Here is a 19735-nt window from a genome sequence, read left to right as displayed (position 1 = left end):
TATGCCTGAAAAGAACATTCACTTAATATGTAAAACAAAGGAGAAAAGTGTTTTTTCACATAACTTCTCATTAATTTAGACCAGTAGTAATGAGTCTCAAATAACACACTAGTGAGTCTGAATCATTTAGGGAGGAGGCCCCCAAACTTAAAACTTTCCTAAATAAAACCTGCAACCTCATGAATATGAGGCACTGAGGTCAGGGTGCACTGGGTTAGGATTTTATTAGCTCGTGTTTGGTTGTCTGTCACGCAGCCAGCACAGAATTATGGTACCAAAGAGCAAGATGTTTTCTGTTTTGTAAGATAACCCAAATATACCCTTAAATTGGTATCCTGAAATCACTGTTCAAAAAAGAAGAAAAAAAAAAAAAAAGCTCATTCCTTTAGTAAATCACTGAAGACACTCTTCCTGTCCCTTAAACTCAAGGTGCTTGAATGACACAATCAGACATCACTGTAGTTTATTTTGGTGTAATAGTTACTTATGCTAAGATAAAGTTCATCACAACCTGAAAAATGTACTCAACCCAGGACTTGATATGGCCTGCCCCTTCTCAAGGCCCGGCCCATTGGTACTCAACTAATAACATCACTAGGGAATGTATGAGAAGACAAACACACCATTATTTACAGATCTTCTTGTCCAACCCTACTCAGAATACACCCTTGATACTTAATGGTGAAAGAAAATGCTTTCCTCTTTGGGAACAAAAAACAGTCATAGACAGGAACTGAAGTGTTAAAACTTCTCAGGCAACATGATCCAACACAGATAATCCTAAGGAATCTATAAAAACGTTGTTAAACTCATATGTAAGCTAAACATGGTCCCAGGATACAAGGTCAACTGACAAAAATGCATTCCATTTCTATATACTAGTAAGTAATAAGTGGGAATTACAATGCAGAAAGTAGCCCTTACAATATCATCAAAACTGTAACACATTTAGAAATAAACATGACAAGGGGCGCCTGGGTAGCTCAGTCGGTTAAGCATCCGACTTCAGCTCAGGTCATGATCTCACAGTCTGTGAGTTCAAGCCCCACATCGGGCTCTGTGCTGACAGCTCAGAGCCTGGAGCCTGCTTCAGATTCTGTGTCTCCCTCTCTCTCTGCCCCTCCCCTGCTCATCATGATCTGTCTCTCTCTGTCTCAAAAATAAATAAAAAACATTTAAAAAAATTAAAAAAAAAAAAACGTGACGAAATACATATATGATCTGTACACGAAAACTACGTATAATGTTAACTTTGACAGTTGCTTTCTTTTCTGTAATCCAAGTGTGTAACTTAAACTTTGATGAGACACCCAATGCAAAGACAACCATCTCAGACAAACACAGTGCCAGCTTCACCAGTAGATTCAAGAGCCAGGCTACTCCCTCTCACGGACAGTCCTTTGTTTTCGAGATTTTGGTTTATGTCTCTAACTGACCACTTCATTTTTCTCTCCGAGTACTTTAAAATCCTGCTCTTATGTTTTAAATTCACCAGTAAAGTGTGAGCCCACGAAATCCTAGATCCCCACCCTTGACCTCGGAGTCCCTTGCCCACATGCGCTCCTTGTACCCCAGACCTGGCTGTTTGGCCCCAGGGGTGCTATGTAATTTCCAGGTCTTATAATTAGCAAACCTTTATTTTCTCAAAGATTGCTCATGGTTCTTGCTTGAAGGACATCTTGCAATCGTAATAGGATTCACAACAGCCAGTCCAACCATAACACTGGTTATTCACAGGCTGGGGCAGGCACTATTACTACCAAACATTGCTGAGAAAAATTAAAGACCTAAATAAATGGAGAGATGTATTATGTTCACAGAATGCCTTAAGATGGCAATTCCCCCGAATCGATCCACAGAGTAAACAGTCATAATACCAATTCCAGGAAGCGTTTTTAGAGTAGAAATCAACAAGCTGCTTCTAAAATTTACACAGAAATGCAAAGGACCTAGAACCGCCAAAACAAATTTAAAAAAGAACAAATCTGGAGGACTAACACAGTTAGTCCTGAGCTGAAATCAAAAGTTGGATGCTTAACCGACTAAGCCACCCAGGCTCCCCCAACTTGTAATGTTTTTAAAAGTTAATATTTTAAAATGTTGAAACTCAATCTGCTGTGATAGGACATTCAGGTCAACTACTTTTCTGTGAGGTACAATTTTTGTTTGCTATTCTAGATCACTGCATTTTAACTCTGTTTGGATGGCCTATGAATATATAATAAACCCTATATTGCCAACAGCTGAGTAAGGAAAAATTAAACACATATTTTGGATTTATATAAAAGCATTTAATACATTGATAAAAAGGATAGTATTAAAAGACTGATCTCAATGATGAAGTGTATCTACAATGCAAGCAACTAAGTCCCCCTTCTGGCCCACCCACCCCTTCTTATCCCTGAATACTTGAAGAAACATATACACAAAAGACCTCAAATGAAAGCTCCCCCAAGATCTAGAGTAACTGAGAAGTATTTAAGTGATATTTTTAAATTATTTAAAAATTAAAATCAAATTATAAAAAAGGAAGGCATTCAGCTCACCATCAACCTTTACAAGAATATTACAGTACTTCTGTACAATATACCATACATAAGGGAACGGGGACTCTAATGGCACCCTAGGTTCAAACAGGACCGTGTGTCTTTCATAGGAAGGGGATTGCTCAAGGAGCAGCCTGGAGTTCAAGTCAGCAGCCACTCAGTTGTGACCTTCTTCAAATACATAACTCTGTTTCAAGCTTATGGGACAAACAAAATCTACTCTAAATGAGCCATTAAAAACCATAGTTTTGAGTACTACAATATTGTAAAAGCACAGAGAACCATCTAGATACGAATTAAATGCTACATGATTCAGTGAATTAATCAATTTGAAAAAACAAGAAAGAGGTAACAACAGAAATGAAAGAAGGAACCTGGCCTTAATATCAATGGTGACTATAATTATCTATATGGTAAAGATAATTTATTTTTTCTAGGAAACATTATTTGTAGAATTTGAGTCCTGAAAGATACACTTCAAAATCATTTACTCCAAGTCCCCTCATTTTCCAGATGGGAAAACTGAAGCCTGGAAGCTAAATTAATTCTTTTGCCTCTGTGCATCCATGCAAATATTAGAACCTTATTTCGGTAAAGAAGCAACACTGGACACTCTATAGCCCAAGACACATAGTTTCTGGGCAAAGAATTTGCATGAATGGAGCCATCAGTAGTGAGAACAGGGAAGACGATGGTTTTTTGATTTACCAATGAAAAGCCAGCGTTAAATTTGGCGTTAAGCCAACCCGAAACAAAATAGGTAGGCAGAACTTGTAGGCGTAACACATGTTTGGACTGTGCCAATCAGAACCTGAGTGATACAGAGCCAACACCCTTGCCCCTCCAGACCCACAAGAAATAACATAGGTCGTGGGTACCTGTTTGAAGTTAGGGCTATTTAAGGCTATTCAGAAATTTGGCATGTTCTTCTCCTCTTGGTAACAGGGTTTCGCCTCCTATCTTTGGGCCTGTTTTTTCCTAGAAAAATGAAAACAGTTTAGTAAAAAAAAAAAATTGGTCAACATTATTTGCATGGGTCACTAAAATCGGTCACCTTGCAAATGACCTACCTTTAGCATTCCATCTCGTTCCCATTTGAAGAGGCCACAATTACTGAAACAAGAAAAGATAGGATTTACTCAGTGGTGAGGCACAGGCAGATACATAGAGACAATGGGGTTCGCTGCACTCACAGGAAGAGTATCTGCCATTCAAACAAGCTGATCAAGGTAACACTCATAATTACGGGCTAAGTTCTAAAGCTATTGAAAATACACACTCCGAAGATTCGAGAAACAGCCTTCAAATCTATAAAAAGCTAGAGCTTTCAGAGATGGAACATCAAATGAAAGGAGAACAGCGTATGTTCACTGCAGGTGATGAGCACAAGCTTGGTTTCTCCTGATGGGCATCGGGAAGAGACTCAGAAGAGGAAGCTAGCCCTCTGACACCATAACTGTATGGTGTAGAGCTTTCCCCGTCCCCTTTTCTGGAACTAAACGTTTGTGATAAGAAACTTCTTATTGTCCTTCTGGTCTGGACAATCCTTCCCCCTTTTTCAAACCTAAAGATGTGTACTCTCTTATTGTTCAAAGGGCCTAGAGACACTTGTTCTCATTTTTTTAACATGGTGAGGGAGCCCAACTCTGAGAAGAGATGAGGCTACTACAGAGAAAACTTATTTAAAACAAATATTTTTAAATATTTATTTATTTTTGAGAGAGAAAGAGAGAGAGAGAGAGAGAGAGAGAGAGCGAGCCAGCAAGTGGGGGAAGGGGGAGAGAGAGAGACACACACACACAGAATCTGAAGCAGGCTCCAAGTTCTGAGCTGTCAGCACAGCCCCCAACACGGGGCTCGAACCTACAGGTGGTGAGATCATGACCTGAGCTGAAGTCAGACGCTTAACTGAGCCACCCAGGCGCCCCCAAAAAACTTATTTTTATACAAAGTTCACTCTGCTGAAACAGGCAAAACAAATACAATCAACTCACGGAAATATGGCTTCCGGTACCCTTGGATTTGAGATGCTCTAGGGCATAGGGATTGCCCTATACCTGCCCCATTCTTCCTCCTGAAAATCTAGACTCTGTTCCTGCCCTGAGAGTCAGCATGCCAGTGGCCTTGGCTCTAAGCCTCTCCACCACCTTCCCTGTCTAAAGATTGCCTCAATATCTGTTGAGAGAAATTTTCTAGACTACTAGTAGATCAATGACGAAATTATATATAAAAAATTCTAGTCAGGGGTCGGTAAATTACAACCCATGGACCAAATCCAGCCTGCCACCTGTTTTTATAAATTAAATTTTATTTGAACACAGCCATGTCCTTTTGCTTCTATATTACCTGTGGTTGCTTTTGAGCTATAACACCTAGTAGAGTAGTTATGAAACAGACCATCTGGTTCATGAAATGTAACATTTAGTATCTGGCCTTTGACAGAAAAAGATTGCCCTCTTCTACTCTAGATCAAGAATTGACAAGACAAAGTCCAGAAAAACAGTTGTTACAAAACTAACAGCAACCACCTGGAGGATGAAAAAGCATCTTAAAAAAAAAAGTTTATTTTCAGAGAGAGAGAGAGAGAGAGAGAGAGAGAGAAAATCACAAGCAGGCTCTGCACTATCAGTGTGGAGCCTGATTGAAGGCTTGAACTCATGAACTTGCGAGATAGATCACACAACGTGAGCCAAAATCAAGAGTCGGACGTTTAACCTACTGAGCCATCCAGGCACCCCAGGATGAAAAAGCATCCTGTTCTTCCATTTGTGAGTTGTACCTACTGCTTATTAACAGAATTTTTCTGATACTCAAATGTTTTACATAAGCTCTTGCTATTAAAATATGTGGCAGAAGTCAAGTATCAATACACAGATAAATACTTAAAAAAAATTATCATCCAGATCATAACGATTTCATGAAGCAGCTCCTGACAAGGTAATTAAGTAGCATGCGGTCCGGGTCCCCTTCCCCAACCTCAATCAGCCCTGGAGAAACGTGGAGTGAAGTATCGGTTCCAGGAACTAGACAAAACCCAAAAACAAACAAGCAAACAAACAGGTGTCGAGAATATCCTCGTGAGATATTCTTGGGAAGACTGAAGGTGATCTCAAAATTGCCTCAAATTCCAAACACTCATCATACAAATTCTGTCCTTTAAGGATGATCCAATAAAGTCAGAAATTTAAAAAAAGAAAAAGATGGCTAAAAATCAATCCCATATATTTGAAAATTAAACATTACTAACGCTTAGGTCAAACAGGAAGTCATCAAAGGCATTAAAGAAATAATACACTCAGAGGCACTTGGGTGGCTCAGTTGGTTAAGCGTCCGACTCTTGATTTTGGCTCCAGTCATGATCTCACGGTTTGTGGGAACAAGGTCCACACTGGGCTCCGTGCTGACAGCATAGAGCCTGCTTGGGATTCTATCTGTCCTCTCTCTCTGCCCCTCCCTCTACTCGTGCGGGTGCATGCGCTCTCTCTCAAAATAAATAAACATTAAAAACAAATAAATTAGATCTCAAACAACCGAATTTTACACCTTGAGGAGTTAGAAAAAAAAAAAAAGAACTAGGCCCAAAGTTAGCAGAAGGAAGAAAGTAACAAAGATCAGAAGAAAATAGAGACCAGAAAACAATAGAAAAGAGAGAGATTAAGAGCTGATTCTTTGAAAAGATAAACAAAACTGACAAACCTTTAGCTAGACTAAGAAAAAAAAGAGAGAAGACTCAAACAAAATTAGAAATCAAAGAGGAGACATTAAAACATACTACAGGGGCGCCTGGGTGGCTCAGTTGGTTGAACATCTGACTTTGGCTCAGGTCATGATCTTGCAGTTCGTGAGTCGAGCCCCGCGTCAGGCTCTGTGCTAACAGCTCTGAGCCTGGAGCCTGCTTCAGATTCCGTGTCCCCCTCTCTCTCCACCCCGCCCCTGGGTGCTCTGTCTCTCTCTGTCTTTCAAAAATGAATAAACCTAAAAAAAAAATTAAAACATACTACAGAAATGCACAGGATTGGGGCACCTGGGTGGTTCAGTTGGTTGAGCGTCCGACTTCAGCTCAGGTCATGATCTCACCGTTCATGAGTTTGAGTCCCACATCAGGCTTGCTGCTATCAGCTCAGAGCCTGCTTCAGATCCTCTGTCCCCCCCCACCGCCCCTCCCCAGCTTGTGTTTTCTTTCTCTCTCCCTCTCTCTCTCAAAAATAAATAAAAACATTATAAGAAAAAAAAAAGAAACAGAATCATGAAAGATCTATGAAAGATTATATGCCAACAAATTACATAACCTAGAAGAAATAGATATATTTCTAGAAACCTAAGACTGAATGAAAAAGAAACTGAAAATCTGAACAGACCAATAATGAATAAAGACATTGAATCAGTCATCAAAAAAAACCTCCCAACACTGAAAACTCCAGGACCAGATGGCTTCAATGGATAATTCTACCAAACATTTAAAGAATTAACACTAATCCTCCTGAAACTTTCAAAATATTGAAGGAACAGTTCCAAACACTATGAAACTAGCATCACTTTGATGCCAAAACCAGATAAGGATACCACAAGAAAATCAAAAGGTAGACAATATCTCTGATGAATACAGATGCAAAAATTCTCAACAAAACATTAGCAAATCGTACTCAAGAACACATTAAAAGGATTTATATACTACAACCAAATGGGATTTATCCCTGTGATGCAAGGAGGGTTCAACATATGCAAATCAATAAATGTAATATATCACATTAATAAAATGAAAATAAAAATCACATAATCATCTCGATACACAGGAAGCTTTTCACAAAATACAGCACCCTTTCATGATAAAAATCCTTCACAGACTGGGTGTAGTAGGAACATACCTCAGTGTTAATAAGGTCTCATAAACTCACAGCTAACATTATACTCAACGGTTATAAAATGAAAGCATTTCCTCTAAGATCAGGAACAAGACAAGGATGCCGACTCTCACCACTCCTATTCAGTAGAGCACTGGAAGTCTTAGCTAGAGGAATTAGGCAAGACAAAGAAATAAACAGCATCCAAATTGGAAAAGAAGTAAAACTGTTGCTTTTTGCTGATGATACAATCTTATATATATATATAGAAAATCCCAGAGATCAAAAAACTGTTGGAGTTATTAATCAATGATTTCAGTAGGGCAGCAGGATATACAATCAACATAGCAGAAATCAACTGCATTCCTTTACACCTGAAAAAGAAATTAAAAAAAAAAAAAAAACTATCCCATTCACAGTAGCATCAAAAAAAAAAAAAAAAAAATTAAAGGCTTAGTAATAAATTTAACCAAGGAAGTGAATGAAAATCTACAAGACTTTGCTGAAAGAAACTGAAGACACAAATGAATGGAGATACCCTAAGTTCATGGATCTGAAAAAGTTAATATTGTTATAATGGCCATACTACCCAAAACCATGTACAAGAGATTTAATGCAATCCCCATCAAAATACCAAAGGCATTTTTCAAAAAAAGAAGAAACAACCCTAGTATTTGTGGAGACCCAGAAGACCCTGAATAGCCAAAGCAATGCTGAGAAAAAAAGAACAAAGATGGAGGTATCATGCTTACAGATTTCAAACTATACTAGAAAGCCACAGTAATAAAAATAATACGGTACTGGCACAAAAAATAGATACAGCGACCAATAAAACAAAATAGAAAGCACATATCTTTCCATATATATAGTTAATTAATGTTTCAACTAATATTCAACAAGGGGCCAAGGATACCAATGGGGAAAGGATAGTCTCTTCAACAAACAGTGCTGGATATGCTGTAAAAACACACACAGAACAATGAAATTGGACCATTATCGCACCTCCCTCACAAAAACTAACTTGAAATGAATGAAATACTTAAATGTAAGACATAAAACTCCTAGAAGAAAATGTAGAAAAAGCTCATTGATACTGGTCTTGGCAATGATTTTTTTTTAACATGATGCCAAAACCTCAAGCAACAAAAGCAAAAGTCAATAAATAGGACCACATCAAACTCAAAAGCTTCCTCTACATGGCGAAATTAACAAGAAGCAAAACGAAAAGACAGCCTACAGCACTGGAGAAAATGTTTACAAGCCATTTATCAGCCAAGAGGTTAATTTCCAAAATATGCAAAGTCAGTCAAGAAATGGAAGCCAACTATCATCACTGCTATTTAACATGGTATTGGGGGTCTGGCTAACCCGATCAAGAAAGAGAGGGTGTAAGAGTGGGAACAAAATAGGTAAAATCATCTTTATTTGTGGATGATCAACTACGTAGAGAAATCAACAAATTACTGGAATAAGAGTTCGATAAGCTTGCCAGAGTCAAGATCAACTCATAAAAAAAGTAGTAACAGTTCTCTACGCCAACAACAAGCAACTAGAAACTATACTGGGCAATAAGTTGCCATTCAGAGTATCAGTGAAAACTATGACACACCTAAGAATTAATTAAGAATACTCAACATCTCAGTGGAGACCATTTTAAAAATCAATAAAGCCATAGAGGAGGAGATGAATAAATGGAAAGATACTCCATGATCTTAAAAAAATGGATGACTTCATATGTAAAAGCCCTAAGTCCCCACAAAACTATTTGATTCATTTAACATGATCCTAATCAGGGATTCTACTTCCAAGTGGGATGGTCCTTTAGATCAGTGCTCTGAAAACAACTAGTAAAAGGGAATCAAACACAGATATCCTGATACAGATACCAACCACTCTTGGAGAGCCCCAATCTCCATCAACAGTTCTGCTAGTGGTCTTCCACCGAGGCAAGACCCAGACCCTCAGCTTCCCATCCGCCCGCCTAGAGTCTGCCAATGCTCCCAGGCAAAAGTGGCCACAAAAGTTAGCTCATTGCTTTCGGGTTCTACCCCAGTTCTGGTTCCCTCGTTCTTGTCCCAGGAACTGTAGTACCTTCAGAGAAATGACTTCTGTCTTTCACTGAACAAACATTTGTGAGTACTCACTGGGGGCTGAGCATTGTACTAAGTAGCAGGGATAGAGCAGCGAAGAAGGTGGGGTCCCTTCCCACCAAGAGATTTTAGGGATAGCTGGGAGCTCAATGAGGCACAGAAATAAGGCCTGAACCTCAAAAAGGATCACTCGATGTTCCAGTAGAACGGCATCACAAAGGAACTGGAGAAAAGTTCAAGAATCAATTCTCCTACCTGCAGTGCTTTTTGGGGAGCCTGTCAAGGGAGATGCTTCTGTTTCCACAGGGACACTTGAAAAACCTCTTTAGGCCGTCATGCCAGTGATAGTCGTGCTGCTCACTGACGCAGGTCTCCAAAGGCTTGAAGTGGGTGTAGGCACACTGCATGAAACCAACAGGAGGGCACATATCTGGTTAGGAGCTTGGGAGGAGAAACTGGCTAGCTGCTAGGAGGGCAATCTGTTCCATGAGGACTTCCCTTTTCTCACCACCAGCCAGAGAGCTGGGAGCAGAGAAACCACCTTAACTACTAGTTGTGAGGACCCCTGTGGTTTCTGGAGTCCCGCGTAACGATGCCACTTCCCCTCCTGTTGGCCACAAATGCTGGTCAGGCATCAAGTACATAATAACTTTCTGGAACATCAAGACGACAGTAAGGGAAGAACAAAAGCAGTGGAAACCTCAATAGCTTCATCGGGTCTGTCCTAAAGTCACTGCAGTTGCTCGGTTCTAGGATGACACTGGGGCCTCTTCAGTAGCCCTTTTGTTTCTTCTTAAAAGGCCTCAGAGAAGTACTTAAGATTATTCCTATTCGTCTTTCATAAGCAACAAAACCAAGACAGAGATATGAAGTCACTCACTTGTAATTTTGACCCTCAAAAGTGTTGAAGAGAATAGGGAACAACAAGCAGCATCGAGACTAAGGAACAGAATGTCCCCAGCACATGGGAAGCCCTCCCCGTGCCCTGTCTAGGCACTGCTCCACTCGCACCCCAGGGGTAATCACTACCCTACTTTTGAACAGCAAACATTGGTCTGCCTGGTTTTGTACTTTGTATAAATGGAACTGTAGGATACATTAAAAAAAAAAAAAAAAAAAAAGAAAGAAAAAAAAAGAAAGAAGGAAATGGTGGGTGAACATCACAACAGGTGCTGGGACACAGCAACGTGATTTCTGGTAATCAGAATCTAGATAAGTGACTTTGGGTTCTGAGCCTCAGAAAGCTCCGAGCAGAGTGGTATGCAGAATAGCACCGCCCCCCTGAGACATACACCCCCTACCCCTGGGTAACCCGTGGGCACGTAAGGTTACACGGCAAAGGTGGATCAGGGTCGTTGACCATAAGATTGGGAATCGATTCTGGATTTTCAGGTGGGCCCAATGGAATCACAAGGGCTTTTAAAAGTGAAGGTGGGAATCCACAGGGAGGAGGTCAGAGGATGTGACTGGGGGGCTCTGAAGATGGAGGAAGGGGTTGCAAGCCAAAGAACACGGGTGGGATCTAGAAGCTGGGAAAGGTCAGGTAATGGATCCTCCCCTAGAACCTCCAGAAGGAACACAGTCCTGCCACACCTGGATTTTAGCTCCGTGAGACCCACAGAGACTTCTGGCTGACAGAAATGCAAGATAATAAAGCTGTGTTGTTTAAACTATCAAGTTAGTGGTTATTTGTCAGGGAAGCAACAGAAAACTAACACACCAGCTATGTCCCTAGGTTTGCTGTTTTGTCAGAGTAAAAGTTGTTACCTGAGCTAAAGCCTTCACTTATTCTGAACTTTCTCAAGGAAGCCCTGCCTTTTGGTGACAGCTGGTTCAGGGCTGTCCCCTAAATGTAAAGCAGAGTCTACGGTTTGAAAAGGGATAGAGAAAATCGTACTGGATGAACTAAGTCTCTTTCTCCTCTTATAAGTGCTTACAAGGGGGATTAGCCAAGCGGTATAAAGTGAGTGCTGATGGCACGATACTGTTCTGCAAGAACTTTTTTTGGTCCTATTTTATTAATGTTGAAGGACAGGGGATTTATCGTTTTCTAAGAGACTAAGGGTAAAAATTCTACAAAGAATATAATGCAATTTACACTTTGCCTTCAAATTCAATTTACTAGGTTAAGCCCTGAGTAGAAAGAGGCAATAATAGTTGGTCATAACATGTAATGCCAAAGGAAATCGTTCAGGCAAGGTCCCAGGACTGAACTGTGGACTGAGGGTGTGCTAGAAACTTGAGAAGGACACGTAAGAATAAATGGGGTCCGATGGACAAAGGGGAAGAGAAGTTAGAGGCTCGTCTGTAAAACCAGGAACTGAGGTCAGATGAGGTCAACGCTCTGCCACCGGAGCCAGGAGGTCAAGTCGGCAGGCAGCCAGGACCTTGGCTGTTGTGAGCAGTTTGGTTTCCAATCTAATGAAATGACCCAGGCAGGACTCTGGTCACAAGACATGGCCCCATATCCCACAATCCCTCTATGTTCTGCTGAGTCACAGCAGCTCAAAACAGAGCCCAAGGTTAGAACCATCTCCCCCACTCACCGTCTTGCATGTTACTACTCGACATTTCACTTCTCTGATGCTTCTCATCTTTTCTTCCATTTGTTCTTTTTTCACCAGTGGCTCAAAATAGCGTTCCTGCAGCTCAGCCTCTGCCTGGAATGACAAGGCACATAGAAGACCTTGTACCAAATCCAACACATACTCAAGGCACCAGTTCAGTAATAAAAAAAACTGAAAAGCCAAGCTAACCGTTATGAGGACATCTGATAAGACCTCAATGAACTGCAAACCAAAAGACAATCAAAAGTAGACACAAGCTCTTAATTTTCAAAAAAAAAAAAAAAACAGTGGGAAAACATCCATGACTAAGAAACAGAACATGTCAAATATAAACCAAAAGAGAATTATTTCTACTGTTCCAATAGACTCAAACTATGTAAGGTATTCAGTGCCTCCCCACTTGACAGCCCAGTCTATTCAATACTATTTTCTAGACCAAGCACTTGGCCGGAGTAATCCCTGGTTGTTTGGACTAACAGGGAGTAGGCAGGAGGGCAGAGAGAGATTTACAGCTGAATGTGGTCACAGCTCTGCAGTTGGAGCAGCTGCACAGGGCCCAAGGCCTTTGGTGGCCACAGAGGCAAAGAGCTCAGCTCTGCAGCCTTCCTGGGCTGGCTTGAGCATCTCTCCGGACCAAGTTTCAGGTCTAGCAGAATGGTGGGATATTTAACTGTCTCATTAGTCAGTAGTTTATCAAAAGAGCGGAGTATTCAGAGTACTGACACTAAATGAGGACAGAAACTGTCCCTGTGAGGACACTGTGAAAACGGTGGGAGTACTTTTTTTTGTTACCCCAGTGATTCCTACTTCTGCTACTTGCAGGGACTAGGGATGCTATACCTGTGGTACACAACAGTCCCTCTACATCAAGGGATTCTTCTGACTATTCTAGACAGCACCCATGTGATGAAAAACCCAGTTATAGCTCTCAAACCTAACTGCTTTATAAACAACTCTACAATAGGGGCACCTGGGTGGCTCAGTTGGTTAAGCATCTGACTTCGGCTCAGGTCATGATCTCATGGTTCATGAGTTTGAGCCCCATGTTGGGCACTGTGCTGACAGCTCAGAGCCTGGAGCCTGAAGCCTGCTTTGAATTCTGCTCCCTCTCTCTCTCTCCCCACTCTGACTCTCTCTCAAAAATAAACATTAAAAAAATAATTAAAAAAAAATTTAAAAACACTACAGTATTTGTGCCTGGTTCAGATATCCATTGAATATTCCAAGAATACAACTGGACAACTCTTCTGTATATAGAGGAACAACTGTAGTTTGTTATCTTCTAAAGCTTCCTGGGTTATTCACGACTTAAACACACACACACACAATCAAAGAAACAGACCCATGGTATTTAAGTGACCAAAAGACCACACCGAGAGTCTTCATTTCTACTTGTTTCATTTACATTTATCATCCACCCCTCCGACTACTTCTACTTCATTATTTTTCCTGGGATAGTTGTGCCTACACATTTATATAACAAAATACATATATTTTTAATATAATCCCCCCTCCCCCTTTTCACATTATATGTAGGATATTATACTGATATCCTTGAAGTTTCTAGTTAGGTAATTTATATTACCCAAGAATTTTATTTCAGGATAATAAAGGAGCAATCCAAAATGTGAGGCATTGGAAGCAACTATGCCCAATGGGTTGTTAACTACTGATTTACAGTATTTGAAAAGCCAATGGAAAAATATTTGAATGGAAAAAAAATCCCTTCCCATAAGGCAAGGCAGGAAATAATAGCGGTGAACCGCCTAAATGTTACTTCAAAGCCATTAACTACAAGACAACATTTTTATAATACTGAGGCCCATTAAAACAATGTTACATGATATTCTTCAATTCAAGGACAAAGGCAAAGCTAAATTCTATCAGAAATATTCCTGCTCTTCGAAGTCAACTCAGACATATAACTACGTCTCGGGTGAGTCCCACAATAAAAAGTCTCAAGTCTGAAGGTCGTCTGTGTCATCTTTGACCTTTTGGGCTCTTACCTCTCTTAGAACCCCTGTGTGCTTCGACTTTGCTTTCAGAATTTTCTGAAATTCGTCAGATTCCAGGTAGGCAAGTTGTTCTCTTCTTTTTTTCCTGGCAGGCTCCAACTCATCTTCAGCTAGAGCAGAAAGGAAAAACGATGGTCATTACAGAGGAATTTCAGGAAGCCAGTGAGCCTCATGGACTCAGCTACCCCCATCCTCTCCCTCTCTGCCTAACAGGCCCTTCAAACCTAATTTACCCCACTAGGTACCAACAGAGGGAAACTCTTAAGGAGTGAGGCTGAAAACGAGAGCCTAGAATATGAGGTATGGCAGATTTGACCACTGAATTAGAATCTCTTTTCCACCTTAAAATAGGAGCTCTGATGACAGGAAACATCAACAAAAATCCTTTTTACAAATTGATGGTAAAATGTCGCTGCCAACTTCAGAGTTTTAAAAATAAAAACAGGGCAATTGCTAAGAAATTATGCTCCTTTCAAAGCAAATCTTTATACTAATATATCTGTGCAAAGGTCCAGTGAGAAACCTTTTTCCAAGCTCTTAGATTGTGCCTAATTCTATTTCAATTTAATGCGATTATAGAAAACGGTCAGTTCCAGTTGTCGAAATTCTATCTAGGTGTTGTAGAGAGGTAAATTTAAGTAAAACAATGACTTTTGATATCAGGGATGGTGGTTATAGTTTAGAACATCTCCTTACAGATGGCTTCATTCCCACTGTTAACTCTGAAATCCACAGTACCTTGAGGAGAAAATGTGTTGTTCTTTTCTACACGTTCCTTCACTTCCAGGACATCCTGGGGGTCCTTCTGCTTCTTTTTAATGCCGTTGGGATCTGTTTTTGTAAGAATCTGACCTTTTGCCCTTAATTTGGTTATAGCAGCTAACTAGAAGAAAAGAGGAGATAAAAATCTTAAAGATGAGACGGGTATCTGTGATCCTAAATCCTTTTTCTAGCTATTAGCCAGTGAATTCTGTTCTCACATACAAATTGGCAAAATAGATCTTCTCTTTGCTTAGCATTATTAACCCAATTATTAAAATTTTAAAGCATGGAGACAGGTCTATGAGCTAATAAATAAAGTTTCAGTTTATTTAAATATCAATAGTTTCATATCAGCTATACTGTGGGCTTCAAAACCCATAGAGGAATCACATAAACATTTTGGAAGTTTGTTTTAGAATCAGATGGAATGAGGGGTGCCTGTGTGGCTCACTCGGTTAAGCATCCAGTCTTGATTTCGGTTCAGGTTACGATCTAAAGGTTCATGGGATCAAGTCCCGTGTCGGGCTCTGCACTGATAGTGTGGAGCCTGCTTAGGATTCTCTCTCCCGCTCTCTCCCTGCCCCTCCCCTGTTCACGCTTTCTCTCAAAATAAATAACAACAAAAAAAGAATCAGAATTAGGATAGAATTTTAGCTCTGCCACTTACTAGTTTGTAACCTTACACAAATTACCGTCTCAGCCTTTATAACATGGAGATGTTTTCCTAGGCTGTGTGGATAGAATGAGAGAATGCATGCAAAGCATGAACCTATACATAGAACATGGCATGTGTGCGTCGCTGACAGGTACATGCACAATTGTTATCATTGTTATTACTGCAGGTACAGCTTTGGCTTATAACTAGCTTTTGCCCTTCATGTGGTATAGCTACTAACTAGAACAAAGAGAAGACAGGCTCCAGTTGGGGCTCAGGGTGACTCAGGAAGTGGAGAGGTGGGGTTCTGAGCACTCTCGACTCCTACGTCGATCAGAGTGACTTAGCTCTTGCGTAAGAGTTCTTTTAAAGAAGGATTCTTCAAACCACCATTTTACAGTCTTGCCTCAGTAATTCCTAGTTTGTCTCTCTCAGGCCAGTGTTTACGCAATGCCTTTTAGCCGTGTAAGGAATAGCGCTGAGAACGGGTTAACGTTAAATTAATGGCATTATGTTGATACCATCATCACTTAAAATTCCTTTGACTCTGATTATCATGATCAATAAAAAGCTATTACTGTCTTTCCTGGTCATAGATGTATAAAGTCTGCAACTCCAGTCATGTCCTACAGAATGCAAATTCAAATGGTGAAAAAAGATGTCACTTACCTTTTTGGCTTCTGCTAAAGCACTCAGTTTTGGTCTTGGTGGCGGGGACTCATCAAAAAATAGAACATCATCTCCTTCTGAGATGCCTCGCCCAAGCTTGGGCATCGGTGTGGCTGGTGTTCCTTCCAGGCTGGGGAACTCAGCCCCCATTTGTGGAGACCGAGAAGGGGCCCGTTGAGAAGTGGGTGGCACAGCCAGGCTTTCGACCCCACTTGAGCTTTGGAGAAATCTTTAAAGAAATATGCAGTCACACAATGTGCAGACTGGCAGACCGCAGGCAGGGGAGCAGCTGGTAAGTAGCTGTTTGTAAAATAACTCCCCTCCTTTGTCAGTAATTCAGATTAGCACACAGGAAGAAAAACGTTGGCTTTACTAACTCTGGTTTAATTGATTTTTCATAGAATACGACCACTGTTTTACCAATTTAGAACTGATTACTATTTTTGCCAATGAGCTTTCTAGCAAGTACCTCTACAGAATGCAGCCTTGTAGGTGAGATGTGGGCCACCCAGGCGCCCCAACGGTAATACCTTTATAAGGACAGCGCTCCCTATTTCACACAAGGCCACGACTCCCATGTATCTATTTAGCTCGTGTGTATGTAGCTACATGATGCATCTAAAGATATCAAACTCACCTGCCTGAGGCCAAATGATTGCTCGGATTTTTCCAAAGAATTTCCTCTGGACTTTCCTGTTCATTAAACCACTGCCTTTCAGTGGCCCAGATTTGGGACAGTGTAATGGTTCAAACTAGAGCAGAACAGGTGTGAGTCCAAACCTGGCTCCATCAACCACCTGCTCTCTGGCGCTCAGTTGTATCACTCACAAAATGAGGATAAGAGCACCTCACAGATCATGGTAAAGGCCGCGTGAGACACTGTATTTATGCAGGACACAGCATGGCGCTCCATACCCACTGAGCATCTGTGAACCTCGCTCTTATCACTGTTCTGAGAACTTGAGTTCAAGATCCTTTGACGTGTTCACCTTCTGTACCCATTTCTACTTGCTTTTGCCTCTAAAAGGACGCCACTTCCCCTGCCTCATTTTCATCATTTACCTGAACAACTGCAAAATTTACTCACTGGCTTTGCCTTGTACTTACGACACTAATTGTGGCAAAACTAAAGAATGAGAGACAGGGAACACGTCGCCCTGCACAAAACCCTCTGCAAGTGTTTCTTTCTCTTCTTCTTGGGATGGTAATTACTATAACCTGTGCCACCTGGTCTCAGATTCTCTGCATGAGTCAGAAATCTAGAACCTAAAATGTTTTCTTCTTAGGTTAGGTTAAAATTGTTTTTAAACTTTCAAACTTAAAAAAAGGTAGCTAACCATCCAAAACCTGAAGGCACACGTTGGAAATCTATTAAGACACTCTGAGAATCCCTGAGATGAGTTATCTAAACAGAGCATTAAACCTATCCTTCTTACCGTTTCTGTATTTCTTCTGATCTCTTTTTCCTCATCTCCAGCATGTGCTGTTTCTGCTGCTTCAAGAGGGCTGACGCCGAGACAGACTGGAAAGCGGGTTTCAGGCTCCCCGTCAGCTCTAAAACACAAGCCATAGGCTGAGGCGCTCCGAGGGGCCGTGGGGATGCAGTGTGGGCACCAGAGAGGGGAAGGCTGACTCTACCTGATGACCTGGCTTTGGCTAAATGTTGTTTCAAGTTTCTGGCTCCAAATGTAGGCAAGTCCATCAGTTCCCTGAATTCCTCAGAGCAAGACAAGCTTTTCTGATGTATTCCTGGAATATACAAACATCAGCTTTAGAGGACTCTAGTTCAGACAGTTTGAGATCAAGTGATGTCACTTTCTTTGTCCTTTTTTTTACAGTAGGCTCCACGCTCAACGTGGGGCTTGAACTCACAACCCTGAGGTCAAGAGTGCTGTGCTCTACCGAACGAGCCAGCCGGGTGCCCCTTGTGATATCGCTTTTTAAACTCCAGATTCGCAACTCAGTTGTTTGTAAATGAAGTAGGTGGAATGCCAAAAAAAAGAATCCTTAGTCTCTAATATGAGACTAGTAGGACTTTGAGGACAGAACAGATAAATCTTATTTCTAGTGATGATTAGAACACCAGTGTCTGTGGGCTCATTTCATACATAACATCTGGCACATGCACGATGGGTATGGTCTGTGCTGGGCCCTCACCACTGTTAGGAACAAAGCCCCAAGTGAGAAGGGCAGAGATGCCATTCTTTGACTTAAGACTTGTTTTTGTTTTGTTTTTGTTTAATTTTTTTTTTCAACGTTTATTTATTTTTGGGACAGAGAGAGACAGAGTATGAACGGGGGAGGGGCAGAGAGAGAGGGAGACACGGAATCGGAAACAGGCTCCAGGCTCTGAGCCATCAGCCCAGAGCCCGACGCGGGGCTCGAACTCACGGACCGCGAGATCGTGACCTGGCTGAAGTCGGACGCTTAACCGACTGCGCCACCCAGGCGCCCCTTAAGACTTGTTTTAATGAAAAGGTAACTGATGGGTTTGAGCAGGAACCGGATACTATAGATTCTAATGCTGGACATTAGGAGTTAGACCAGACACATCAAGAAAATTTACAAAGCATACCAAGCAAAGACTCAGCCACGATAATATGCTGCTTTTTTTTTAAGATGCTGCCAGCCACGCCTGATTCCTTTGGCTTAGGCCACATCACTCAATACAGTGATGAGGGAATATTTTTAACTTAGGGTATGGGCCAAGACCATTTTCAATCCTAAAGACGAGATATTTAAACTGCAGAAAGAAATAAAGCATCGAGAAAGCAAGTTACCAAGCTTTTGTTGGGCCTCCTGAATGATCAAGTCTGTCCCCTTGACGACCATATTAGTCAGAGTGGTTTGAATCTTCTTTTTAGGAGCAACAGCAGCTGCACTGAAATGACAAGGGTCACCCCCAAAAGGTAAGTCATGACACTTCAATGTTTTGATGAGGTAAGGGCACAGCTGTGTTCATTTATTACAAGCTGCCAGAAGTTTGTCACAGATCTAAGGAAACTTTCCTAATACTGTGGTCCTACAGTGCAGCAGGTGAATGCAGTACATCAGGCAATCTGCAACTCTGGGTGAGGTCTTTCTGGACAAGCAACATGGCAAAAGAAATAAACAATATGCCAATACTTTCATCAAGTAGTCTGGGAATTAATCTTAAAATGATTGAGGACTTTGCAAAAACTCAGGATCTTAACAGGATAAAATAGTTTGTAATGTTAAAAGTTGGAAACTCCATTAATGTTTATCCACAGGGAACCATGTTGTCACAGAGTCACCTAAAAGCATACTAAGTAGCCACTAAAAATAATGCTGTAAGTGTATATTCGATAAGGAAAGGGTTAATTATTTTATGTAGGGAAAAAAGTTACTAAGTATAGGTCCATTTTGATCTCATTTTATATTACTAGAAATTTATACATATGGGGCTCCTTTGGGCTGTGCTGTATGCACATTTTTCATAACACAGCGGTATTGCTTTTTGCAGTTTGGAAAAATACAGAAATTATTTTAAATCTTAAAAACGTGCTTGATGTGATAAGCTAGGCAGGACGTGAGAGTCCTCTTGCCCAATTTCTGTTAGACTGGGAAGA

The 19735-nt window shown here is 40.9% G+C and overlaps 1 protein-coding gene across 5 annotated transcripts in view; it reads right to left on the bottom strand.

The window, feature by feature from the left end:
• MCM10 (minichromosome maintenance 10 replication initiation factor) overlaps positions 1 to 19735 on the bottom strand; it is a 107431-nt gene that overhangs the window by 68009 nt on the left and 19687 nt on the right. For 4 of the 5 annotated variants that reach the window (XM_053225292.1, XM_053225293.1, XM_053225291.1 and 1 more), the window contains exons 11-20: positions 18926 to 19026; positions 17784 to 17894; positions 17582 to 17699; positions 16146 to 16374; positions 14798 to 14942; positions 14051 to 14163; positions 12024 to 12137; positions 9733 to 9878; positions 3617 to 3659; positions 3425 to 3524 (exon numbers count right to left, since the gene is read on the bottom strand). In XM_053225292.1, coding sequence (XP_053081267.1) covers positions 3441 to 3524; positions 3617 to 3659; positions 9733 to 9878; positions 12024 to 12137; positions 14051 to 14163; positions 14798 to 14942; positions 16146 to 16374; positions 17582 to 17699; positions 17784 to 17894; positions 18926 to 19026 — 1204 coding nt within the window. In that variant the 3' untranslated portion in view covers positions 3425 to 3440. Of the gene's footprint in view, positions 1 to 2955; positions 3525 to 3616; positions 3660 to 9732; positions 9879 to 12023; positions 12138 to 14050; positions 14164 to 14797; positions 14943 to 16145; positions 16375 to 17581; positions 17700 to 17783; positions 17895 to 18925; positions 19027 to 19735 lie in introns of those variants that run through there. The other variant, XM_015067779.3, reaches the window with a different exon arrangement.

Source organism: Acinonyx jubatus, chromosome B4 (assembly GCF_027475565.1).
Source record: "Acinonyx jubatus isolate Ajub_Pintada_27869175 chromosome B4, VMU_Ajub_asm_v1.0, whole genome shotgun sequence".
NCBI lineage: Eukaryota > Metazoa > Chordata > Mammalia > Carnivora > Felidae > Acinonyx > Acinonyx jubatus.
Note: the sequence above shows the minus strand (reverse complement) of the source record. Positions and strands in the feature narration are given on the sequence as shown.